Source organism: Pleurotus ostreatus, assembly GCF_014466165.1.
Source record: "Pleurotus ostreatus strain PC9 chromosome Unknown scaffold_3, whole genome shotgun sequence".
Lineage (NCBI taxonomy): Eukaryota > Fungi > Basidiomycota > Agaricomycetes > Agaricales > Pleurotaceae > Pleurotus > Pleurotus ostreatus.
Genome location: NW_023503158.1, coordinates 853,540 through 870,732, shown reverse-complemented (window position 1 = coordinate 870,732; position 17,193 = coordinate 853,540). Strand labels below are relative to the sequence as shown.

At 51.4% G+C, this 17,193-nt stretch overlaps 7 protein-coding genes across 7 annotated transcripts; 3 read left to right on the top strand and 4 right to left on the bottom strand.

Annotated features, from left to right (window-relative positions):
• Positions 1-848: 848 nt before the first annotated feature.
• Positions 849-2,105, bottom strand: PC9H_004739 (uncharacterized protein; the record flags this gene model as incomplete). The annotated part of the gene is made up of 8 exons (XM_036774321.1): positions 849-1,204; positions 1,261-1,429; positions 1,482-1,576; positions 1,637-1,661; positions 1,710-1,729; positions 1,785-1,818; positions 1,888-1,989; positions 2,040-2,105. The coding sequence occupies 8 exons, from the start codon at positions 2,103-2,105 to the stop codon at positions 849-851; spliced, it is 867 nt and encodes a 288-aa protein (XP_036632823.1).
• Positions 2,106-2,566: 461 nt separating this feature from the next.
• On the top strand, positions 2,567-4,091 carry PC9H_004738 (uncharacterized protein; the record flags this gene model as incomplete). Its single annotated transcript, XM_036774320.1, has 8 exons — positions 2,567-2,675; positions 2,741-2,832; positions 2,892-2,924; positions 3,003-3,114; positions 3,169-3,310; positions 3,363-3,389; positions 3,441-3,850; positions 3,904-4,091. 8 exons carry the CDS (start codon positions 2,567-2,569, stop codon positions 4,089-4,091), a joined length of 1,113 nt encoding a protein of 370 aa, XP_036632822.1.
• A 2,246-nt stretch (positions 4,092-6,337) lies between these two features.
• On the top strand, positions 6,338-7,690 carry PC9H_004737 (uncharacterized protein; the record flags this gene model as incomplete). Its single annotated transcript, XM_036774319.1, has 7 exons — positions 6,338-6,457; positions 6,507-6,617; positions 6,676-6,697; positions 6,758-6,892; positions 7,037-7,186; positions 7,236-7,473; positions 7,537-7,690. 7 exons carry the CDS (start codon positions 6,338-6,340, stop codon positions 7,688-7,690), a joined length of 930 nt encoding a protein of 309 aa, XP_036632821.1.
• Positions 7,691-8,370: 680 nt separating this feature from the next.
• Positions 8,371-10,246, top strand: PC9H_004736 (uncharacterized protein; the record flags this gene model as incomplete). Its single annotated transcript, XM_036774318.1, has 8 exons — positions 8,371-8,734; positions 8,783-8,893; positions 8,950-8,971; positions 9,032-9,159; positions 9,219-9,305; positions 9,359-9,724; positions 9,779-10,022; positions 10,084-10,246. The coding sequence occupies 8 exons, from the start codon at positions 8,371-8,373 to the stop codon at positions 10,244-10,246; spliced, it is 1,485 nt and encodes a 494-aa protein (XP_036632820.1).
• Positions 10,247-10,533: 287 nt separating this feature from the next.
• On the bottom strand, positions 10,534-12,768 carry PC9H_004735 (uncharacterized protein; the record flags this gene model as incomplete). Its single annotated transcript, XM_036774317.1, has 1 exon — positions 10,534-12,768. The coding sequence occupies one exon, from the start codon at positions 12,766-12,768 to the stop codon at positions 10,534-10,536; it is 2,235 nt and encodes a 744-aa protein (XP_036632819.1).
• Positions 12,769-13,093: 325 nt separating this feature from the next.
• Positions 13,094-14,614, bottom strand: PC9H_004734 (uncharacterized protein; the record flags this gene model as incomplete). Its single annotated transcript, XM_036774316.1, has 10 exons — positions 13,094-13,260; positions 13,315-13,390; positions 13,442-13,517; positions 13,577-13,875; positions 14,006-14,121; positions 14,179-14,205; positions 14,268-14,315; positions 14,379-14,457; positions 14,513-14,532; positions 14,587-14,614. 10 exons carry the CDS (start codon positions 14,612-14,614, stop codon positions 13,094-13,096), a joined length of 936 nt encoding a protein of 311 aa, XP_036632818.1.
• A 583-nt stretch (positions 14,615-15,197) lies between these two features.
• On the bottom strand, positions 15,198-16,534 carry SLC1 (1-acylglycerol-3-phosphate O-acyltransferase; the record flags this gene model as incomplete). Its single annotated transcript, XM_036774315.1, has 3 exons — positions 15,198-15,607; positions 15,780-16,129; positions 16,185-16,534. The coding sequence occupies 3 exons, from the start codon at positions 16,532-16,534 to the stop codon at positions 15,198-15,200; spliced, it is 1,110 nt and encodes a 369-aa protein (XP_036632817.1).
• Between the last annotated feature and the right edge of the window lie 659 nt (positions 16,535-17,193).

Sequence of the window (17,193 nt, the reverse complement as noted above, 5' to 3'; positions counted from 1 at the left end):
CCGTTATACTACGCTGTACCACGGTCGATTCACATACGCTCCAAAATGGAGTGGTCTAGAGCTCGATAATTGCTACCATTCTATCTATCTGGACTTCGAAGTACACGAGGATTGAATGATTATCCTCGCCCTGTGGGTTTCTCAGAATTGGAGCACGGACTTCCCATACCCTGCCTCAACAGCAGACCCAGAGTGCTGGTATCTGCAAGCAAACTAGCTCAACTGCGTATGTCAATGATGCTGAGTATTCACCTCGTTGAGGAGCATCGTGGAACCCCGACCTCCTATTGACTCCTATCAAGTGAATCTAGAAGTAGATCACGTGAAGCAGGGGCTCCGGTTCAACAAGAACATCCAATTATGCAGGTAGGTCACGTTTATCCAGTGCCTTAGACAGAAGATATAAAAAGAGGTATCTCTCTAGCAGGTGGTATCATATTCTGAGGGCCTGGCTTCGACACAGGCTGTGGGGTACGTGAGTTTTGCGACGGTCAGGTAGCTCGAGTCTTAATGGGTGGTGAAAAGCTATTTGTGATTAATGACGAATGGTATTGCGCACGACGAAGACAGATATATATATATCTGCTCCATGAAGAATAACCTCGCACACAAGACTGCGCATTCCGTATGGGCTAGGTCTTCATTAATACTCCTGATCAGCCCTCTTTCTTGGTACCAGGTCATATAAAAGCTAATTAGAGATCTCCGCTGGCATCGCGCCCCGGAACTATGTTCCTCTTTTAAATTGTCAGAGCCAGTGCTCAGCTACGCCATCCCGCAGCCATAGACCAATGTATAACGATATTCTCGAAAGGTAGATACACCACATGCTTCACGGGTCCTATCATTTACTTCCTAAAACGTCCGGACCGTCGAAGCGGCCTGGCCTCTGAGTCTCCTTCAACAGCTTCTGGGTCTATGTTCGCGGCCTCTCGCTTGCGCTTGCGGCCAGGGGCGCGGGGAGGCGATGTCTCCGCTGCATCAGAAGCTACTTCCTCGGCTACATGCTGTTCATCGACGTCTTTACGTTGGGTTGTTTTGCCTTTCCGTTTATTTTCGACCATCGCCTTCGTTGCTTTCTTCTGGGGGGATTTGAGGTTCAGACCTTCCCATCCGCCTCGTTTGGCGAGAAGCTGTATGGTATTCCAGGCCTCCTCAGAGACTCGTTGCACGCTCAATCTCCCGCGAGTGACTAGATCCATGCCTAGCCACCGCGCAGTTAATAATGAGGGTAAAGAGGATGGTTCGTGCTTCACGCACCCTTGATGGCACTGATACCGTCTTCTCCGACGTACTCTAGTTCGGGTGGCGGAGTGGTTGAGGGAATATCACCGATGTACCGTAACAGAGCGAGTGGGATAAAATTCTTCGCTCGCTCTACAAACGTCAAGTCGACCATATACCATTTGGGGTTTTCTTTGTCTGTTTTCTGAGTTCTGCCGTCAAAAGCTGCCACTGGCTTTGAAGAAGTCGCAGTGTACTGACGGCGTCATAATAAGGGTGTTTTCTGAGCGATGATAGTTGACAAGGGCCGATTGGACGACATTGAGAGGTACGTACAGATCCCAAGCGGTATCTAGAAAGCGGCGGGATATCAACTCGATGCCGAGTATTGAACCGCTTTGTCCTCACTCACAATCAGGGTATGCTTCTTTGGAAACCTAGGAACATTCAGTACGAGGTGTGGCCGAGATCAAGTCGGGAGCAACCTTAGCAAGCGCAGCAATACCTGATGGATGTTGATTGATGAGTTGCTCCATGAAGTAGTCCCGTGAGCAACACACCAGGAACCTTGCAATTCGAATGGTAAAATACAGCCTGCACATTACCCAATTAAATGAGTATTCGGTGTCATCGACTCTGAGTCAAAGACACACAGATTCATACCATGTCCCCGACTTTCATTTCCTTCATGAGATTTCGTGCCTCGTAATTGCGTACGCCCTCCCATGCGGTGGTCTGAATTTTCTCAAAGTCATCTACACTGAACTACCATAGGTCAGCCGTCGGAGGGGTCGGTCAGGCTATCACCCGCTGACCTTTACATCCTTGCCTTTGACTATCCGGGAATCAGGTTCGGCTTTCAAAAGCCAAAACTTAGACATTCTGACGCTCGTGGAATGCTGTGGAGGTGATGGAGAGTATGGAAGGGGTTTGGTCGCTGACCGACGTAACGATTGGCCCACAGCGCGCCGTCAGGTGACCTAAATACAGCTTTCAATGTTTCAACTCTGGGACAAAGCTGTTGAGGCGTACGCACCAAAATATTCGAATACGAAAAGAGCCTCAACAGCAAGCAATATTGAATACAGAACGGCTGAAACATAGATGCGAATGGGTCTTGGCCGGTCACGAGCGTGTGATGCCGCGGTAGGTTCGAGGCGGCATGGGCGTCCCCTGATCAAAGTTGGTGCTCCTCCACAAGATTCTCAGAATCCCTTTGCTGCGGAGCACCACCACCATCTCACTGCCTCAGAATCCGGTTATATAAGGTCGCGTTCTGCTCAAGGTGCCGCCCAAATCCCGTCCCGAGCACCCTCCCTCCGAAGCCGTATCAAATCACACAATGTCAGGGGCGCACAACGGCGTAGACCGCAAGGACCGTATTCCCTCCCCGAGCGAAGCCTCATCATCTCACTCTCGTGGGAACGTTGTCGACCACCAAGCTCCGAACGGTGAGTTCATTCCATCTCTCCCCCATATTCCATGCAAACACTCTGAGTGTGATTCTTCATGGAAGTGACCGATGATCAACCAGCAGGACCGAGACGGCCTGGCGACGCTAAGACTCATTTGATCAATGTCCAGCCTCTCAAGCGCTCGGAGATGCAGGTCAATTACCTGCCTTGTTTCTTTGTCCTTTGCTCACTAACAGACACGTCCGGGCTCAGCCTTCGTACGCCCAAGACTTAGGAACAGGAGAGGTGCGTCTGTGGTTCTGAATCCGCCTGGAATCCGCGCTAGAATCGCCCTTGAACATGTCTCTTTGTTCCGTGCGATAGGTTACCCACGGCATTTATGGTTCTCTCCTCCAGGGTTTGGGCTCCCTGGTAGGTTTCTGCGGTGCATTCCCGTGCTGCCCATGCCCGAATCCCTTCCGCAACGTTCAGCAAGGTGCGCTCTATGACGGCCAAAAATTCCTTTGACTCGTTCTAACTCCATCTACAGGGTCGGTGGGACTGGTGTCTCGCTTCGGACAGTTCTACAAGTCCGTGGACCCGGGTCTCGTCCAAGTCAACGTTTGCACAGAGTCGCTCCGTATCGTGGATGTCAAGATTCAGATCAGCCCCATTGGCAGACAGACAGTGATGTCAGTACTCCACCTGCTGTCACATTATTCGTAACTCACTTGCTCTTGTCAGAACTCGTGATAACGTCAATGTCGAAATGTACGTGTCCAGCAGGTGTTCACGATCATTCACAAATTGACATTCCATTAGCGACTCTGTCATCTACTTCCAAATATGCAACCCCTACCGCGCCGCATTCGGGATTACTGACTTGCGCCAAGCACTTATCGAACGTGCGCAAACAACCCTGCGTCATGTCGTCGGCGCGCGGGCGGTGCAGAGTGTAGTCACTGAACGCGAGGCTATTGCTTTTGAGATTGCCGAAATCGTTGGAGATGTTGCCGACAAATGGGGTGTTGCTATCGAGGGTATTCTCATCAAGGACATAATATTCTCTGCTGAGGTCTCCGCCTCCCTTTCATCTGCGGCTCAGCAAAAGAGGATCGGAGAAAGTAAAGTCATCGCTGCCCGCGCAGAGGTTGACGCAGCTAGGTTGATGAGACAAGCCGCTGATATCCTTGCTTCACCTGCTGCCATGCAAATTCGTCAACTCGAAGCTCGTATGTGGCCTCACTTTCACGGTAGCCTGAATATCAACCTAACTCTCTTTCAGTACAACAAATGGCTAAATCCTCCAGCAGCAAAGTTATCTTTGTGCCTATGCAACTTCAGAGCGACGTTGTTGGTCAACTAGCCAATCATCCCGAAGCTGGCTCGTCTTCTATAGTAGCCCACGAATCGGGCGAAGGTCTTGGAGCCGTAGGGCGCGCTGGTCTTTTGAGCAGCGTCGCAGATGTATGATTATATCCACCGGATCCTCTTTCTTCTCGATGACGTTCTTCGTTCGCCCCTCGTTCGCCCCCCTACTTACTTCATGACTTGACACGCGTTCTGCTCAGAGCTTTGTTCGTAGTTTTATATGTCCTACTTCTCCCATGCCCGTAATATAGCCTTTGCCTACCAACCCCTCTCTTTTTCTGTATATGTAGTTTTATTTGCTTCGATTTCCTCTAACGATCCCTTCTCTTGATACCACGTTTGTTTCCGAAGTACCTGTACGCAATTACCCAGTACAACCACTTATGTCGTTTGAGCTAGTTCTACCAAACAGACTCTTAACCCCAAACCCTCGAAAACATTCGGGCTTGTTGCTTATCCCACACAACGATTTAGAATGTAAACTCGACTTCTTTCTCACGTGACTGCACTGTGACCGGTAACCGTCACTCTGTGACGCGGACTCCTCTGCCAGCTGTGTTTAACCACTTTCCTAGTCTCTACGCGAACCAAGAAGGCCTGATCACATATAGCGTTACTCTGCTAAGTTATATTATAATGTCTAACTATTCACCGCATCCCTCCCGGTCATCAAGTAATAAACATTGTATTGGGCAGCCACTTAAAGTTATGAGGCTGGCGCTTGTGTAGCACCAACTTACAGGTGAGTGCCTTTCATTTGTCCCTCATATGTGCACAGAAAGTCTTATCATCTCTTCGTCCCCGCAGTGGCGATCGTCCCGAACGCTATCAGGACATCGCCTCAGGCGTATAGATCGCGGGCCCGCCTGGCTTGATTCCATCCAGGAGGTGGCGGCCGTCAATGGCATGCCAATCTCTGACCAGCCTCTGTTCTGGTTTTGTGCGAACATACTGCGGCGTATTCAAAGGTCAGATGGACAGCAAAGGGTGTGCCATTACAAGCTACAATCTGCCCCTCCATCACCCACGTTCACTACAACATATAATATAACATAGTGGGTGGATACACCACGTCAAATGAGCTCATTAAACTTTGATATACAGGGAAGCAGTTTGGGAAATAGTCGTACAATGATTCAATAATGTGAGCGGTTTGATGAGGTACTTCCTAGTCTACATTTGAGCGCAATCCACATAGTTGCACCCTACCCAAGGCGATTGGATGTTTCTTACATATGGAGAATCTTGTGTGGGGTATTGCGAAAACCACGGATGCCCACCGACACCGCCTTCCCTAGCCCCCCATTTATGGCTTACCCCAATGTAGTCCCCATTATTCCTGGTTCATCATCTTCTCCCGCTTCACATGGACACTTGAGCGTCCATTTTCCAATGACATTCGGGCGGTGATCGTCCGTTGATGCAATGAGCTGCTGGCGTGTCTTAGACAACACTCCGGGTGCAATCTTGCGCTTTCGATACGCTTCTGCCGTTGCGGCGGTTGAGCATGTAAGTGATGACCATCTGCTTGGTACACAGCATAGACAACTGATTGAGTAGCCCGAAATCAGCTGGACCTTGTTGGTCTATCCTATGTTACAACGCCCATTGAATTGTTTCTTCGGTGTCCTGTCCTGACGTATGGCATGTGAAGGTTGCCATCGGCCACTGTTCCTGGTTCAGTTCTTGCTAGTCCTCTCATTTTCGCTGGGTGTCCTCTTAGGTTTGGGGTAGCCCCAGCCTCCAGGGCCAGTTCCGGCAGGCGAGACGGGCGGTGTCTTCATCTTAGATGTAAGTGATTCTGTTGATAGATCAAACCGTATATACCCATAGTTGACTGTTACACCGGCTCCACTGTCAGGACTTTCACTGAAATTTACGCGTACGTCCCTTCGCTGACCTCTGGACATTGAGCTGAAGGCAACCGCAGATCGACGAAGCAAATTCTCCGCGCATGCTATAAGTTGTCATGGTGTTCGTGGACGATATTTACAGGTGCGTCCTTCCTGAGTTTCTTCCAACAAACAGCCCGTTTGACGATGAATTGATGGTGGAAGCAATCTATATCAAGCACAAATCGCCGCTTCTACCCCACCACTCAATTATGCACAGCGCTTGCGTATGCAAGGGATGTATATAAACCCTCCTGCAAGGAAGGGTGAAAATCAGGCACCGCTAAGAAACCATGCGCTTCTCAGTACTCTTCCTTTACGCGTCATGCGTTATCGCACAGGCTGTTCATGATGCCCGTGCACCCATCGAACACCTTTCACTTTCTGCTTCGGGCGACTTTGCAGATCTCATACCTCTCGTTTCTAACCCACTCAGATCGAACAGTGCTAGAGGCGATGTGGATCGCAGAGATAATCCCCTCGCAGGGCTTCTTGTCCGACAATCTTGCCCCTCGGGCTGGGGCCTCTGTAATGATGGACGATGCTGCCCTTTGGGTGGTCGATGTTGCGGTGGTGGTAAGACCTTGCGTTTCCTTTCCTCGACCGTTGATTTGACCAAAACCAGGCCGTTGCTGCGATGTGGGAAACTTTTGCTACGCCAGTGGCTGCTGTAGGAATAGTGAAACGGGATGTGAAGGGAATTCATGCTGCCCTGCGAACTACAGTTGTTGTTCAGGTGGGCTTCGCTTTCCTATATTGAAAATTTCCGTCGGTTAACAACTCTTGCGCCGCAGGAGGAGGATGTTGCCGACCAGGGTTAGTAATGCATGATGTGGGAGAGCGATCAATATACTCACTAGCCATTGGATACTCTAGGACGTACTGTGCCGTCGCCAACGGTCGTCGCGGGTGTTGCCAAAATGGCAAGATCTGCACCTCTGGAGGCTCAGCCGGTGGTGGTGGTGGTGGTGGTGGTGGTGGCGGCGGCGGAGATGTCACTACTACTCGTCAGTTTTGGTTGTTAGCTATGAGAGGTAACTTGCTCAAAGGTACTTCTCAGGAGCACCCGTCCCCGACCCAACTACACGGACCACTGCCCGTACGACGCGAACCACTGCGGCTACAACACGACCCATCGTCACATCTACTGTCCAGTACCAGGATCATCGATTGTCGATATAACTGCCACTGATCCACGGATAACATACCGGGGCAGTTGGCAGTCTGTAGCATCATCGTGCAATTCTTCTTCGCAATCAAGAATGGCGACAGAACCTTTCTCGTCTTTCTCCTTGGATTTCCAAGGTAAGAATAACAGACAGCTACTTGAGTGTTGCTCAACCTATTCATTCAGGCAACGCCGTCTATCTGAGCCTCTCGTCGAACAATGCTCGATATACTGTCACAGTCGGCGGACGGACGACGACCTTCGGGGGGTTCGAAAGCCTGGTCATCCCCAGCAATTGCTCCTTAAGCTTTGAACAGGCTGGATTACCGACCCAGTCAAACACCATTCAAGTTACTGTTAGCGGGTCCTCATTAGACTCTTCCTTAGCTGATGATCAATGGTCCTTTGCCTTGGACAAAATTGTGTAAGTGTAACATATCTTCGACTTCAACGCCTTTCTTCTCGCTGATCACTATTGTACCTCCAGTGTTGCGTCGACAGACCCTGCTGTCACGAGCTCCGCCCGCGCCGCTCAAAGTACTGTGACTGGTCTTAGCGACAATTCTGCTCCAGCACTCAAATGGGCGTCCATCCGCCTAGCCACCGGGGTCGCCGTCGTTTCAGTATTCTTCCTGTTTTAGTCCGCTTCCTTCATTCCTTCCTTTTCTGTGATTTCATTACAGTATTGCTTATGGATATTTAGGCCTAATTTGAATCACGACCCTTCGCCCTACTGTACGATTTGGTACATGCCAGTCATTGACACCGACTTGGCCGGATCAGCTCTTCTCCCATTGACGCTGAACTGTCTTTCTATTGTCACGACATGATGCAACGAGTAAGAGGGTCGCGACGACGTTGAGCGAATGAAGTTTTACGGTTGAGGTCTCAGCGCACGGAACTCATGAACGTTGTCTGTGAGTGAGTCTAAGGTCTCCTTGTAATACGGGTCGTATGGATGTCGTGTTCAGTTACTTCATCCCATTTGTAGCACTCAGCACGCGTTGTGGTTGTGCAGGGTCGCCCAAGGGCTTGCACAGCCCATGCGGCTGGCTTCAAAGCCTCTGGTGATTGATCTTGATTCAAACATCCGTATTCACAAATTCTTCCAGATCCTCAGAAGCCAGAGGTCCCCAAACTTGGCCCAAATGTTGCCATCTCTCTAGCTCTTGTTTGCATTTGATCATACAATCGATGGGACAGCGGTTACCAGCAGTTACCTAAAGGCCTAACAGTTACATTCAATTCTACAAAAGTGAACACCCGTCCCTGATCACGAGAACGATGGCCTTGCAATGACCCTTTCTCAGATGAAAGGAAAATGAGGGTCGTGCTGGAGGCAGTGAGGTCCTCGACCATAAATTTACCTCCCGCCAGGCGACCAACGCTGGTCACCATGCGTTTCTGGTTGCTTTGTATCTGCTCTGCTCGTGCCCTCGCCCAAGCTGTCGACGATGATGTCCACGTCCCCGTCGAAATCCTAGCCATATCCAGAACCGGCTCTGACCTGGCAGAGCTCACCCCCCTCACTTTCAACGCACCTGAAACAAGGATTGGGTTCGGTGATGTGGCTCGCCGCGATCATATTATTTCGGGGCTGCTCGCTCGCCAATCGTGTCCTTCGGGTTATGGCCTATGCAGTGGTGGTGATTGTTGTCCTTTGGGTGGTAGATGTTGCGGTGCCGGTATGTTCACTTCCTCTTTTGGAGCTACGCCCTCCTTAAGGTGATCAGGAACTTGTTGCCCATCGGGAGGTTGGTGCTATGGAGGTGGCTGTTGTAGAAGCGGCGAGAGGGGATGTGAGAACAACTCGTGCTGTAGCGGTGGTTCTAGTTGCTGTTCAGGTAAGGTCGCGCCGAGGGACCTGCTGCTTCTCGCGACATTGACTCGTTTTGCGCAGGAGGGGGATGTTGTCGATCAGGGTAAATAACGCGTGAATCCAACAGAAGGTTCTCATCTAACATGTATATCTCTTTCTCTAGGACCTATTGTGCCGTAGCCAACGGACGTCGTGGGTGCTGCGAGAACGGAAAAATATGCTCTGGCGGGGGTTCCTCAGGGTGTACTTCCTCCGGCTATTCACAGTGCTCGGGCGAGGATTTCTGCTGCCGTGGGTGTTCAGCATATAGTATGTTCAAGGTGTCGAGATGCTCACTTGCCATATTTTAGCTACCGGAGATATCTGTTACCGTGATACTGAGAATAGGCCCAGGTGTAGATCTCCTTCGTCTGGCGGAGGCGGGGCAACCACAACCAGTAAGCGTGATTTGAGGTATTTACGAACTTCTGGCAGATAGTACATTTTATAGCCACGACCCCTCCACCGCCGACGACAACAACACGAACCACTGAGGCTCCTCCCCCTACTACAACTCCTCCCACACAAGCTCCTCCCCCTCCCCCTCCCCCAGCTACCACCACAGCTCCCGCGGCACCTCCTCCCCCTGCACCAACGACGGTGCGACCTACTACTACTGGAGTTCCATCAGGTACTGCGACCTCCGTCGTTCCATCTCCAACGGTGCCTTTAGGTTCATCGCTCGTCGATATATCGGCTACCGATCCACGTATATCTTACCAAGGTAGCTGGCAGTCTGTGGACTCTGCATGCAATTCTTCGTCACAGTCCAGATTGACGACGGCACCCTACTCGTCGTTCTCTTTGGATTTCGAAGGTGAACAGGAACATCGTTGATTGATTGTCATTTAATCTGGAATATCTCATTCAGGCAGCGCGGTGTATCTGAGTCTTGCGGCTAACAACGCATGGTATACAGTCACTGTCGGCGGACAGACATCGTCATTTGGAGGTTCTGAGAATGCGATCAGTATTGTCCCAAGTAACTGCACTCTCAGCTTTGAGCAGAGGAATTTACCGAATCGTCTCAACACCATGGTGGTCTTTATCAACGGTGCCTCACTGGGAACAACGACGATGGACGATCCTTGGTCCTTTGCGCTGGAAAAGATTGTGTACGTGCTAATAATTCCTTAGACGCACTTTCTTCCGTTTTGCTTACCGCGGTTTAATCAGGGTGGTCGCAGGTGGTAGCTCCACCACAACTAGGACAGGTGCTGCCCAGAGTACAATCAGTGGTATCCTTGCGAACGCTTCCCCTTCGACTTTCGACATACCCTTCGGTTACGTGGCAGCGATTGCTGCAGTTATCCTTTCCCCCGCCTTTTTGATATTGTAATGTCCTCACGAATTTCCTCCTTGGTTTGATCTTTTTTGGTTGCGTCGTACTTTCTACGAACTTTCTTCCCTGGCTCTGTTGTTGTATGACCCTCGTTGAAATCAATTATTGATACCCAGAATCTCTGAGCTCTCTTCTCGAAGACCACTGGCAAATCTGAGGCATGGAACAAGCATTTAAATACCTAATACATATTGGTATTAACAAAAGAATCCGGTGGTCGTGACAAGGTCGTTACATGAGTTGACAAGAAGCAAATAACCATAATGCATTATACGTGAAGATGTTCAGACGCCCCACTCTTCGAACCCCCCTCCTATGCCCATTCTGGGCCCCCAACTCTTAGTGAGTGTTCCAACACCCATGCCGGAAGGTCCACCTTCGCCCAATGAAGCTTTACTTGATGAGGCTCTCGTAGGACTTCCCCCGTCGTCGCTCAACGATCCACCGAGCAACCACGTCGCCCACCAAGCAGGCCCTCTGGTACTTCCGTCTGCCTCTTTGCGACGCATCTCTCTGCCTTTACCCTTGCTGCCAATCTTCGATCCACCGATGCCAGGAAATCCCTCTGGCAACTCAGCGAAACTAATCCTCTTAGGCGTGGTTCGCCCCGAGCTGCCACCAGGCGAGCCTGGTGTTAGAGGAGTATTCCGGCCTGAGCTCCCCCCTTTTAGAGAAGAGTATCGGGGTGGCGAGGGAGGGCGGGTGGACGATGTGTGCTTGGCCTTCGTGTATAGGCGGGATATAGATGCTGTTGCCGTAGATGCACCAGCTTCGACCTTTGGAGGCGGCGATATGATAAACTGAGGGCGTTTGAGACGGCGGCTGGTAGAGCTACGGCTAGGGCTGGAATGTGAGCGTCCAGCTGGAGGTGACGTGGAGGGATGAACGTCCAAGATCTTCCGAAGAGAGTCGATTGTCTTCAGTGCCGCTCCGTCGTCTGAAGATGATTCCTCGGTCGGGGGCGTCATACTTCTCTGAACCGAGGCTGGGTTGGGAAGATGCAGGGGTTTAGGCGTAGTAGACCTCGAACGAGACATTGTCGAGTTGTTAGTGGCCTCTGCAATCTCACTGCGTGTAAGATCCAGTGGTTTGTTGGGTTTGTTAGATTTGGAAGGTGAGCTTGATCGGCGGGCCGACTTCGGGTTATTCGAAGACGATCGTCGAGATAACGCTGCAGAAAGAAAAGAACTACCAATGAATGACGAGGGCGTTGAAGAGCTAGATTGTCCGGCGCGAGGTCTATAAACAAACGATGAAAGCATATTATAGGCCGGCGTTGATGGGGCCGGCGTGGTATCAGTGACAATGGGGAGATAAGACGTGCTTGCGGATTTGGTGTTGTGCGATGACGATGTCCCGGGGTATATGGAATTAGGCTCTGACGGAGAAGGAGAAGTGACGGTCATGGAAGGTGTTTGGCAGTAGGAAGATGATCGGTAGGGAGACGGCGAGTCGCAGTAAGAGCCTGTAAAATGAGACGTTTCTGAGGCCGGAGCCGACCTCACTGACGAACCATTACGCAGGCCTAGCGTCGATGGAATGTGGAATACCGAGGGATCTTCCGTGGACTCGATGTACTGGGTCAAAGGCCTTGGGATCGACGCGACAAGCTGATTCCTGCCATTGTGGCTGAGACGCAACTGTGGCGCATCGTCCGAGCGAAAAGTCGACGACGTTGACGGTGCCCGAATGTCCAGCGAAGGTCTCCGTCGATAATGCCTATTTCCCATAATCTCTGATGTGGTTGGCAGACTCGAACTGATGCTATCCAGCGACCCACGATTATGCCTCTCTCGATGCGCTCGCCTCACAACACTTCTCCCCTGCAACTCATCGCTTTCCGAGCCACTCCCGCCCTCGAACAAGCCCTCCACGTCTCGTCCGATCTCATCCAAGTCCTCAGCCCAACCTCTATGCACCACCTTATTCCCCCGTATGCGCGACGATAAGCCCAGCGCGCGGGCCTCGAGTTCACGGTCGCCGTGGCGTGTATCTGGCGAGGCCAAGATCGTGGACAGGCTGGTCTGCGTGCTGATGCTAGACTGCAGCAGGACGTTCGACATCTCTAGCGCGTGTACGCTCCGCTCCAGTAATGCGTCTAGGTAAGGATCCTCTTCTTCGTTCCTTGGCGTCGGCGATGTATGGCTGACGCTACCCCCTCGACTCCTTGTACGCGGTGCTTTAGGACTGGGGTACTTTCGTTTGTGGCTTGAGCCCGGGCGACGGTAATGTGGTCTGCGAGGCGAGGAATGTGCTGACTGAGAGGAGTAATGCTGTGGCACGTAGACTAAAGTATTGCTGGCTGTATGACTCCCGCTGACTGAAGCCTCCGAGCTCGTATCAGCGTCTCCTTCCTCCGCACTGTCCGGGTAGTCGGGAGGTCGGTCTGATGGTAAAATTGCCTCCAGTTGCTGTTGAGCCCGGGCAGTGTATTCTGGCAGCGTCGTCGTCGTGTCAGAGGAGAGACGAATTGCAGAAAACCTCTTGCGGTGCCTACGCGGTATGCCTGGAGTATCCATTATTAGGGTTTATATCATATAGAAATCGTGCGGTGATGGTAGCCGCTGCCGTTCTCGGAGGATTCGAGTCAAGTGGTGGTGGAAAAGGAAAGAGAGTGAGTAAGCAACTTAGTGTGGCCCAATGACAGGTCTCATTCCACATGTCCCACTTTCATTTCCACTGACTCAAACTCATCAGAAACCTCATGCATGAGTGTTTTGCATCGATAACAAACTCAATAGTATATGCACATAAGTAAAGCAGTCGTCTATATCAGATTATCTGGGATATCTAGGGAAAATGTCGTAAAAAATCATGAAGACGTGGGTCCAATAAGAAGAAAAATCAGTTGACGGTAATGGGGCCCTGGGTAACAACGTCAAAAGGCCCAGCAATGCGCTCCAAGCGAAGCTGGATGAGATGATTTCTCAGGTATAAGATGGGCGCGTAGAATTTCCACGTCGTCCACAAAAAGAACCGGCTATACTGCGCGCCAATCTTGTCATAATCAACTGCGATAACAAAATTAGAACCTTGGAAGTATCCATCAGGGTAAGAAAACAAACCGTTGAGAGCTTGTCGCATATCTAGCCATGTCTTGGTCGTGTCCGTAAGGATGGCATCCACCTCCCATCTCACAGCCTGGGGGGCATAATCAGAAAATTTATAACGGTACTGACAGCAAGCACGTACCTCCATCATGTAATGGGGTTCGTTGACAGTCCATACCATCAATTGCTTCCCGGCAGCTTTGCATTCCTTCCTGAATCTTAAAAGTATAGATGTTTAACATTCTTTTTCCGGGCCGCTCCGCCGGGGTGGACTTACTTTTCGCCGTCACCACTGGTGAGGGAGTCAAAGTGCATCGAGAACGCGTCGCAATCGGCCCAGAAGTACTTCCTAGCCAAGGTTGTGTCACATCCAATATAAGAACGACGGCAATAAGGTAAGTGGCTCTTCGCTGCAGGCAAAAATCGGGGATGCCAGAGGCCAAGGAGGATACGTGGTGCTAGCTTCGTTTCCCAACCGTCGTGTGCCGAAATAATAGTGTGCATTAAGGAGAAAAGTCTATCGGGGTCGTTCTGAGGCTTGACATCGACATTAAATTTGACGTGCTGATTCTCGGGCTAGAGTGGTGCGGTCGCCGTGCGTGTGAGATTTATACGGCAGTGGAGAGGGCGAGAAGGGGGGCGTGCAGAGGGGAATGGAAGTAGAATGACTTCTCAGCGTACGGGACCTTTAGAGACGGAGACGTACCTGCATCAACAGGGCCACGGTCTCTGCAAACGTCGGAATAGACTGCTTGGGTTCCTTGACGGTCCGAACATGCTCCATGCCATCCTGCCCGTACCATTCACGGTCCTTGATGAACCCTAATCATCCCACTCAGCAATCATGAAAACATGTGTCACGTCAAGAGAGATAGGCACCCTTGGAGTCAGTCGTTCGGGACAAATCTGCGAGCGAGAATTCACATGAGTCCACTGCAACACCGACGACGGTGAACTCGAATACTCACCTGGATCGTGGAACATGATGACAACGTCGTCCTTGGAAACATGGACGTCTGCTGACGGTGGTTACGATCCGAAACAACCAGACAATACGTTGTCTATATAGAATGAATTACCGCTCTCGATGCCCTCTGCACCATCACGCATGGCGGCCTCGAAGCTTGCGAGCGTATTTTCCGGGAAACGGGAAGAGGCCTGGGGTTGCTCGTCAACTTGACCGTTGAAAATACGGGTCTTGGGACCTACTCACCCCTCGATGGCCCCAGCAGTCTACAAAGCACCAATGAACATCTTGTTATTAACTTTGCACGAAATGGAGCATACCGGGTAGTACGCGAGTAGGGGAATCCATTGGAGCCGGGGTTGTGAGAGAACGAGAGTGATGGACGAGACGGCGGTTCAAGAGTGGGCGAACGAAAGAACGGTGAAGTGTGGTAGCACGCGAAGCTTTTATACGCCAGATGCCTTTCCCAGTCAAACGAGTTGACATAAAGGTTATTACTCCTTTTGCTACCCAAATCAAGACCGTACAGGAAAAAGGATGGTGGAGATGAGTGGCGAAAGAATTACTACTTGTATAAATTTAAGGGGTCAAATTCTGTGCCGAGCCACGTATTATTGAGTAAACACGGTCAGGGTGAAACGTTCGCAAGGCGTGCATGCTGATTAGCCCGGGGAAAGGGGATCGCGAATCGTGGAGGCATTAGCGGCAGAGTGCTCAGACGATGCGGAGCGCGACGAAGATATGTTCAGAACAAACGTGGTTGCTCGAACGCGCCTGCGACGAACGCAGTCACGTCCAAGATGCCATTTATATCACCTGTCGAATGAGCAGGCGCACATGGGCGCCATCTTATCCCCCGTACAATCCAAAAACCCTAATTCTTACTGATCTCGTATTAGTATTATCGATTAGATGTCAATCTACGTGTCCTTTAAGCAGGCCGGCCAACAAGCACCATCCCTTCGTCTTCCTCCGTCTCCGTGCCGTTCTCGCTGGCCTCCGACGTCCGCGACCGTGTGGGGGAGGCAGACCGGGCATCTGAGGCTGGATCCGTGCTTAGTGATTCGCCAGATCCTTGGCTCCCGCTCACAGAAACGTCTGGAGCATCTCCCAGTCCCAACGTACTTTCCTGCTTCTCCGAGACGGGGGCCTGCGGTGAAGCACCTGACCCCGGCTGTACGGAACTTCCTGCCGCCTTCGACGTCGCACTCGCAGGCGCTTGAGCGGCAGGGACCTTGACCGAGATTTCACGTAATGCCTCCAGCATCTGATCCCGCACGCGCGTCGCTAGACTGTGTACATCACTCGTGGTGAGACCCGCCGTTGGTATAGGTGGCAGAACTAGAAATGTCCGATCAGCACCCTCGGCTTTAGAGTGAACAACGGGGTTTGTAGCGTAACCTGGCCCTTCTTTTCACGGAGCTCAGTGCCTCGTTTAAGAGGACACTGTACACCCAGTGCGAAAATGGGGAGACGGAACAAGCTAACCGCGAAACAGCAATTAGGTACTCACTTCGGATCTTCAGTTTTCCTCCCTCGAATACACCCCGATGGTACAACCGCCAGTAGTTCTCGAACACGACCGGAATAATGGGTACCCCTGCTTGTACAGCGAGATGAAAGCCCCCCTTCTTGAGAGGAAGCATGTCAGGTGCTTCCGATGAATGTCGTGTCCCTTCAGGGAATATCCAGAGTGAGAGCTTTTCGCGTTTAATTTCTTCGCCGGCCGCCTCGAGTGAACGGACAGCGCTAGCACTGTTGCCACGGTTCAGCCAAATGGCACCACTCAGTGTCATCCACGGGCCCAAGGGAGTAAGTCGAAGCTCTTTCTTTGCGACCATAGCGGCGCGCTGAGGGAACATCCTAACCCCAACCAGCATTAACTCAAACACCTTTCGGAAAGCTAACATCCACTCACCTGCCCAACCCAAGAATATCGAGCATACTCTGATGATTCCCCATCATCACGGCTGGCCTTGTCTGCAGATGCTCCTCGCCCTCTACCTCCCACTCAATGCCCATTAAGCGGCCCGCAGTTGCGTCGAATACCCGAGCTACAACCCAGTTTGCGTCGTATTTGCGTCCGAGGATTGACATGCCGGCAGCAATGAAGATGCTGCAGGTCGCCACTGCAGCCATTGCCCCGAGATAGACACCCAGGCGCGTGTAGTACCGAACCGCTGGTGACCGTGTGCATAGGGAACGAATGATGACGACAGGGAGAGACATGTAGGCCAATGGCTTGATGATTGACCCTAAGAAAGCCATAGTGGTTGAAGACGTGTTCCGTTCACGTTACGCAAAAGGAAAAATAAGTCGTGAGGAGGAGCAACCAGGCTGCTGAATGCCTGGCGGGTCGGCGTTCGGGGTTGCGTTTTCTCTCGGCGGCGCAGTTCGTCGCAGCTTCGCGTAATCCCAGTGTCGCTTTCGTTAACCAAAAGCCGTAGAAGAGAGAAAATTGGGGTTGGGGAACGTTATAAGGAGTCCTGAAACAACGTGATTTGCACAATCCACCGTGAGCGTCAACGTTGCAAGGAACCGAGACGACTTACAATCAGGCCTTCTACTGCAGTGGCAGGCTATAAAATGATAAACAAGAGCCTGGGTGTAGGGTATCGCAAATAATGAGGGAGCCTCAAGGCTCTGGACGATATCGATGAGATGATGGGAACTCCAGATAATAATATGAGTTAAAGAGGAGTGGTGATGCGCCTATCCGACTGAGGGAGTCGTTGCGGGGTAATTTCCCAGATCAAAAGAGAAATTTCCGACCGAAAGGCTGGATGAGGTGAGCTCTCCTGATGTTACCGCGAATCTGCTACTGAGACACAACTTTTCCCCGGAGACCCGGTTACACTAGCCAAAGTCTCAATTCGGTCGCAGTGGATACACGGGTTTCGTGATCACGTCGCAGTAGCGTAGCAGTA